Source organism: Octopus bimaculoides, chromosome 11 (assembly GCF_001194135.2).
Source record: "Octopus bimaculoides isolate UCB-OBI-ISO-001 chromosome 11, ASM119413v2, whole genome shotgun sequence".
NCBI lineage: Eukaryota > Metazoa > Mollusca > Cephalopoda > Octopoda > Octopodidae > Octopus > Octopus bimaculoides.
Window position 1 is genome coordinate 54,630,838 of NC_068991.1, and position 8,532 is coordinate 54,639,369.

The window sequence follows — 8,532 nt, forward strand, 5'->3', positions numbered from 1 at the left end:
TATATGCCTTCAGATATGTTAGAAATATATTTTATTCCAATAAAAGTCAAGAAATTTCTGAAGCATTATTGAAATATATCTTTTAAAAACAAATTTACTATATTTTATAATCAAATACATTCTGTAAAATGATTACAATCAAATAATTTAAATAGTTATTTTTCTAATTAACATTTTGTCAATTTATCAAAATATTTGTTTGTAAAATATTAGAAATAATTAATATTACATATCATTTAATAAATATATTGGTAAAATAATAAGTGTATAAAATATATAGTAAGTATATGAAATGTATATAGTAAGTTTCCTACCATAAAAAAAATCACTTTTAACATTTCCTCAGTTGGAAATTTTGATAAGAATAATATATGGCAAAAAAATATCTTGTAAAAGCTTTGTTAATAGAAATTTAATTTTCAGTGTAAAAGCAATTTCAATTTTTTGAAGACAAGTATTTTCTCTGAAATATTCCTTCATGGTTTTCCCTTATGTGTTTCAGTCTTGTGCCAGATGTAATGAATCCAAGTGTAATTTATTATAATTATTTAAAATTCTGAATTACAAAACAATTGTATTGTTAATATTATTCACAGATGTGATGGACAGTTTATCTGAATGCGTGCCTGGCTTAGAGTCTATCATCACAGATATTGACAAACTTGCTGAATCTGGTGGGGATTGTCAAGATTCTCCACACATTATGGATGTCACTTTGCCAATGTTATGCAGGTAAGGTTCTTCACTGACAAATATCCATTTTTCACAGGTGAATTTTACCCTTAAAAATAAAGAAACTCAGAGCCATAACATAAAAAGAATCTCTCTCAAAACTTTGTCTTGGGGAGAATAACTTAATAATTATACCAAAAAGAAAAAACAACTTTTAATGTAAAATGTAAAGAAATATTGTTTCTTTAATTACTGTAGTTGTTATTGTTGCTATTTGACCATAAGCCAGTCCTATTCAAAGTAAAAAGTTATTGGCAGTCTTTGCATAGAAGGTTTAAAAAATAATTATTTTTAATTAGGTTTTAAAATTTAAAATTTTAGAAAAAAGAAAAACATTAAGAAAACTATTATCTGCCTTGTATTATCAACTTTATATAAACCAGTTAATCATTTATGCACCTGTCAATGACATATTTTATTATTTTTATAGTTATTTACCATTCTGGTGGTCTCAAGGACCAGACAATGCTTCTTCTACAGATGGGTAAGTCAGTTATTGTCATTGTTTTGGTGTTTACTTTTACAAAGAGAAATAATATTGAATTCTTTGTTTTTCTAAAAAATTATTTTTCTTTAAATTTATCATCATACTGTACATGATTGTTACTATTGTTATTGTTTAGATTAACTAACTTAGAGTAGCTTAGCAGTTCAGCAAAACAGACTGATAGAATAAATAAAAGTCTTTAAAAGATAAATGCTGGGGTTGATTTGTTCAACTAAACCTTTTAACCCTTTTGATACTGTATTTATTTTGAGATGTTCTGCGTTTCTTTCAATTACTTTAAATATAACAAAAAATTTAATAAAATAACTTAGTTATCATTCAGCTAGTGTTAGGAACATAAATTATGACTTAGGTTTGATGGAAGATTTTAATTCAAAACTCATGGAAACAAGATATTTGTACTCAGAACCAGAGCCTGTTTTAGCCAGGTTGGTAACAAAAGGGGGAAGACAGTACCCCCAGCATGGCTACTATTCAATGATTGAAACAAGTTAAAGATAAAAAATGAAAGATAATTTGATGAAATTTTTCCATGAATATCCTTATATTTATTTCCAGTCATTAAAATTCTGACATTCTTCAGTTGTTTGTAAGATACTTTAGATAATGAATTTTCTTAAACTGGTGTAAAACCAAATTGTAAGTTAAATATTTCACTGAAACCTTAAAAGAAAAACTTTTATGAGAAAATGGTGTGAAATAAAAGTGTTATTCATGCACTTGAAATTTTTGAAAAATCTTCCAATAATTTCTAGTACAAATATCAATTACAGGTAATATCCAAGTCATTACTCATAAGTGTGTCTGAGGTTAGTTGTCAAAGTCCTTCTTTTAACTGATGTGCTATGGTTCTGAACTTTCTCATGTTCCTCTTCTCCTAGGCCCACCTGCTCCAGGCTTACTCAGATACAATGGCAGCTTTCCTTATAAGATAGTTGTCACTGTAGCAAGATCTCCTCAAGACTTTGAATCAATGATGAAGTCTTTTAAAGTTCTAAGAGTGTCCTCCTTGTACTTTTGCTACCCACTGACCAAACACTGCCCTCCCCACTCTACAAACTTACTCTGAAAGAGACATTACAGAGATCACTTGTCAACCATACTGGCAATGTGACCAAACCACCATATCTGAGATTTGCAAAGAGAATGTGGATGTTGAGCATCACTGAGCCATTGAGGACCTTGGTATGAGACTTTGTCCTACCAATAAATGTAGAGTATTTTATGCATAATGTTCCAACTCCCAACTGTAAAGAACTGTTCCTCTTAGAATTCTTCCTCTTATGTCACATTTAAAATTAAACCTTGGAATTATTTCTTCCAGCAATCATGTGACAACTGTAACAGCAACTTTAATGAATGAAGTATTGGGGAAAGTACTTCGTCTCATATTGAACAATGTCAATAATCCAAATGCTTCCTGGATGAATCGGATTGCATGTGAGTGTTCAGTTTTCTCTTTCGTCTTTTTTCTTTTCATGTTTATTTTTTCATCAAGTTTACCAAATGTTGAAGTAGCATTATATTACTGACAAATTAAGGTAGTAAGCTGACAGAAATTCATTACAGTATTAATCACATTCAATTGTACACATTTCTCTTTAGTTATGTCAATACTGTCTTTAAAAAAGCATGAATCTCACAAGATCTCATTTTTTGTCACCAGTATTTTCTTTACATTAGTATTCAGTCTTTCAAATGAAAATAATAATAATTTTCCCTAATGAAATCTTGCAATTCTAAATTAATTCAAATAACTATATCTAGTTCCATTTTAGAAACATTTAAGAAACAATATTCATTATTATGCAAAAAAGTTCATTTATTAAAATTGTTAAAATTTATCATGTATCTCCATTTGTATTTTTTTTTTTTTTTGACACATGAGTAAATAATATTTACAGTAGTACTGAGCTCTATAGATTAATTTCTTACTTCTAACTCTTCTAGCTCGAGTTCAACCAATCATTGGTAACTCAACACCATATATGGTTGAAGAACATTTCCTACCAATAGCTAAAAAGATTCAAACATGTGCTCTGAATGTTGAACATGCTGAGAAGAAACTCTCTGATCGTAGAGTCAGTAGTGATAATTCAGATTTGGAAGGAGAACTTCAGCAGGTTTGTACAATAAATATTAATAATATGGTTTATATATTTCATGTCACTGATGTGTATTTGTATATGTCGTGTATTTATATTTTGGAGATGCGTTTGCCAGGCAAGTGATTTAATCAGAAACAGTATATTGAAAGTAAAACAATTATGGCATGAAAGATACAAATTAGCCATTTGTAAAAACATACAAATTGTTTAGAAAATAAACAGTGACCAGGCTGCAATTGCTGAGAGGAAAATTTTAACCCTAAATAATAAATGTTTAAGTGAAGTTAACAGATATTTTGTTTTTGAATGGCTAAAATGTACATATTTTGTCATCATCATTTAACATCAGCTTTCCAAGCTGGCATGAGTTGGACGTTTTGACAAGAGCTGGCCAGTTGGGGAGCTACACAGGCTCCAGTAGTCTGTTGTGGCATGGGTTCTACAGCTGGATGCCCTTCCCAACACCAGCCACTTCACAGAGTGTACTGGGTGTTTTTTATGTGGCACCAGCATGAGTGCTTTTGTGTAGCACTGGCACAGGCACATTTACGTGGAACCAGCATGGGTGCTCTTATGTGGTACTGGTATGGGTGCACTTACATGGCACTGGCATGGGTGTGTTTACGTGGTAATGGCACAGGTGCTTTTATTTGGCACCAGCACCAAATCTTCTATTTGGGCACTTCTATTTTAAGTAAAGAAAGAAGACATTAGGTATTATAGACCTTTGTAGACCTTGACATTGTCCTAAAAAGACTGAATGGCTATGTCTGGAATGCCTTTTATTATAGTTCTGATTGATCAGGAGGTGATTTAAAGTTCACTAATATTGACATTCTCAACCTAAACTATGTCTATAATAAAAGTATTTACCTGTTAGATAACACTATGCACTCCAGAATGATAGGCAGTAATTCTTTACAACCAAAGATTATACCCACTTGTGCATTTTCCACTCTTTCCTCATCACTTCCGAGTACTTAATCTGATTGACCCTATCCTAAGCAGTTTGTTTAATCTTTCCTCTTTAAAAACACCTTGAAATCTATTCCTACCCATCTATTCTCTCCAACCAATAAGATATAGATGCAGGCTGGATCATGTGATTAAAAAGTATGCTGTTCAGTTACATGTTTCAGATTTGATCCCATGTAACACATAGCCTGGTGAGTGAAACTTGGTAGATGAAAACTGTGTTGAATCCAATTGGAAAGATTGTCCTTATTCTTGAGTACCTGACTTAATCCATTGCCTGGTTTAACACTTCCATGTTCTTCTTGACAGTCTTTAACAACAGTCTTTCTGTTGCAAGCATTTTTTTTATTTCTCTGGTCTGAGAATATTCTGTCATCCTCTACCAGTCTTGGAGGCCTTAAAATAGATATGGACACTATCTTTTCTCCTCTTTCTCCTCCATTATCAAAATTCAAAAATTAAAATCCAACAAGAACTGCTCCAAGCAGATGCAGTTATCCTAACTGCTCTTATTAGAACTATAGTTACACGTGACTCCTACAGCAAACACATAAATGGACTACTGATATAAGTGGCTCCTTCTACTGCTAACACATAAACAGACTACAGATACAAGTGACTCTTCTACTGCAATCACATAAATAGACAACAGATACAAGTGACTCCTTCTACAGCTACAAATAAATAGACTATAGGTGATTCCTACGACTAACTCATAGACTATAGATGTAAGTGAATCCTTTTACAGCTAACATATAACTAGACTATAGATACAAATAATGTTTTCTACAGCTAATGTATAAATGAACTATAAACAGCACAAGTGACTCTTTCTACAGCTGACACATAAATAGACGATATATTCAAATCATTCCTGCTATAGCTAATACACAAATGGGCTCATCAAATCCAGTAAATACCTAAATAGAAATATAATTCTAAAATTATGTCTTAGTAAACACAGAGTAATGCTATGTGGTTTATTTATAAAATATTTTACACTAAAATTATCGATGTATTTCATGAGTATACTTTTCACTTTTACAGTATTATGGCGTTTTGGTACGGGACCTGTACGCTTTCTACCCACTACTTATCAAATACGTCGACCTTCATCGTTCAAGTTGGCTTAAAAATCCTATTGTTGCAGCAGAAGAACTTTTCAACTGTGTAGCCTACATTTTCACACTGTGGTCAAAGTCCCTAGTAAGTTTTTCTTTTTAGTTTTCGATTATTTGTGAGAGGGTTGTTCTTCCTATATTTCATACAAATGATAGCTTTCAATATTTTTTCTTTTTTCCCAAAAACGTATTTAATGTTTATATTTAACACAAGTATGACATTGCAATTAGGATGTTCACTTTGCAACTTACAGTGTAGAACCTTATGCAAAAGTCTTCTGACTGATGCTTTGTGAATGGGATTTGGTAAACAGAAACTAGATGGATGCCCATCATATATATATATATATATATATATATATATATATATATATATGTATGTATGTGTGTGTGTTGAGTAAAAACGTTGTATGATATTTAGATATGCTGTTACATCCCTTTTATACCAAAGTGGATTTAACCACTTGATAAATATCGATAAAATAAGTTACAGACCGAGAACTAAATACTGGGGTCAATATATCTAACTAAAACCCTTGAAGGTTGTGAACACATCGTTGTTGCACTTCAAAAAAGGATTGAAGCCAATCAAAGAAAATGAAAAGTATCAAAAAATAAATTTTTCTCCATGGACTGAACACAAGCAAATTGTAGTCTCTGATGCACTGTCAGAAAATAGACAGACCAACTCCTTTTTTCAGTTCAGAGAGAGATTATATAAACAATTGTTTATAATTATTTAGTATTTTCAATTTCACATGCAACACAGACTAAAATTTATACTAGTACTACAACTACAATAGATATGCTCTAACAAATATTTACATTATCCAAAACAAGCTACGTAGTAGATTAATAATTAATTAATTGACCTAACTACAAGGAAAATGAAATATATGAAAATTGGATTTTCAGTTTGGTGAGGTTCTTGATAACAGTGACAGTTTATACAATGTCTCGGTGGACAGAAGATAGGTCAATATGCAGCCTGTGATGAGCTGCTCCCAAATGGGACTGAAACCATTCAACTTGATCCCATTTTTTCTGCCCATGAAGAGACTGGATGTGCATTTTTTAAAATATTTATTCCATATATCTATACTGAAATAAGTTTACAATCAACTTGATTGACAAATAAATATATAGTAGGATGATTTCCCATATAAATATTTTGCTGCATAAATTAAAATTATATAATTGGAAAATAATAAATATTCTCTTATATCTTGGGAGGGTCATTATGCTAAAAATAAACATACATACTCATTCTATTTCACTTCTTTATTCTTATTGGTCATTTAAATAGTTAACTAATTGATTATTTGATTAATTGCTTGGTCAATCAATCAGCTAGGTACTCAAAGTCTTTATGTTGCATGTAATGGTTGTATTTTCCTCTTGGTAAAATATTCATTCCATTCTATTAATTTAGCTGTTCAAGAGAGAAGAACAAAACTTTGTATCTCAGAATGAGATAGACAACATGGCATTGATTATGCCCAGCCAAGCTAAAGGATTGTCAGTTGTGAAAGTTGAAGACGACCAAACCAGACAAACATCTGGAAGAAAGAAAGACAAGAAAAGATTAGAAGCTCATAACAGTCTAAATGTAGCTTGTCTCAAGCGGTTGTTCCCTATTGGCCTCAGTTTCTTCAGCGGAAGAGAGCAGGAGCTACTGCAGTACACCAAAGAAAAGCTTATAAGAGTATGTAATACAGTTTCTGCTATAGGGAAAATAAAAACTTAATTTAAGACCTTTTAGGAAAATACTTATATATGTCGAGCGAGATCGTTGCCAGTGCCCCTGGACTGGCTTGTGCGGGTGGCACATAAAAGACACCATTTCGAGCGTGGCCGTTTTCGTGCGGGTGACACGTAAAAGCACCCACTACACTCTCTGAGTGGTTGGCGTTAGGAAGGGCATCCAGCTGTAGAAACTCTGCCAAATTAGACTGGAGCCTGGTGTTGCCATCCGGTTTCACCAGTCCTCAGTCAAATCGTCCAACCCATGCTAGCATGGAAAGCGGACGTTAAACGATGATGATGATGATGATGATGACAAAGTTAAAAGTAATATAGTTTAAGTATTTGTATTCTTTATTTCGAAATATATATACATAAGTAAATAAAAATATCTAAAATTAAACAAGTTTCTTTGAAACAATACATTTTAAATCAATTGTAAATACGATAAAATTCCTAAAATATAAGAATGAAAGAATAACATTAAAGCTTTTTAGGTATTTAGCAAATTAAAAATAAATGAAATGTTTTAATCATTGTTTTAAAATAAATGTAATTATGATCCTATTAGAGCAATATTTAAAGCAGTTTGATTGGTTCGAAAATTAAATGACAAAACAATTAAATAGTATCTAAACAGTTGTAAATATATCTTCAAGAAATATTTTTGAAGTTTTTCTTCTCCAAATTGTTTCCTAAACCAGCATGTTTGGTGTTTCTTTGAAGATTTCTATTTGTGAAGCTAATCTTTGAGAAGTGGTTCACTCATGTAGCACTAATAACTCAGCCATGGAGGAAAAGTATAATCACTCCTCACCATCAATCAATTAATCATCTAATGCACTACAAGTTAGTCATCTTAGTATAAAATATGTCAGTGTATATACATTCATGTATGTGTGTATACCCATACATATATGTATTATACAGGTGTAAATGTCATATATATTATATTCTTTTATGTGTGTATATATATATGCATGTATGTGTGTGTGTATACACACATATATATATGCATATACACACACATATCTTTCTATATATGGTTTTTTATAGAGATTCTGTAGGCTATCATCATTTCATTTGATAAAACCATACCAATACTTCACCAGAACATATCCATTAATATTCAGTAATCAAGTCATAGGATGATGCTAATTATTATTGTCTTTTGGTGTGGTTTGCTTTGAACAAATTGATTTTAATTCTTACCCATTTTTTTATCTAATCACACATCTATGGGGTTACTACAATAATGGAAATAAACTTTTATAGGCCCAGATATATGACTTTGATATGTGTGTATATATATATATATATATATATATATATATATATATATATA

The 8,532-nt window shown here is 31.2% G+C and overlaps 1 protein-coding gene across 16 annotated transcripts in view; it reads left to right on the forward strand.

The window, feature by feature from the left end:
* LOC106881762 (ryanodine receptor 2) overlaps positions 1-8,532 on the forward strand; it is a 381,060-nt gene that overhangs the window by 274,161 nt on the left and 98,367 nt on the right. For all 16 annotated transcript variants that reach the window (XM_014932251.2, XM_014932252.2, XM_014932258.2 and 13 more), the window contains 6 exons: positions 597-732; positions 1,163-1,216; positions 2,565-2,680; positions 3,191-3,363; positions 5,371-5,529; positions 6,877-7,149. In XM_014932251.2, the coding sequence (XP_014787737.1) occupies positions 597-732; positions 1,163-1,216; positions 2,565-2,680; positions 3,191-3,363; positions 5,371-5,529; positions 6,877-7,149 (911 nt within the window). The remainder of the gene's footprint in view (positions 1-596; positions 733-1,162; positions 1,217-2,564; positions 2,681-3,190; positions 3,364-5,370; positions 5,530-6,876; positions 7,150-8,532) is intronic.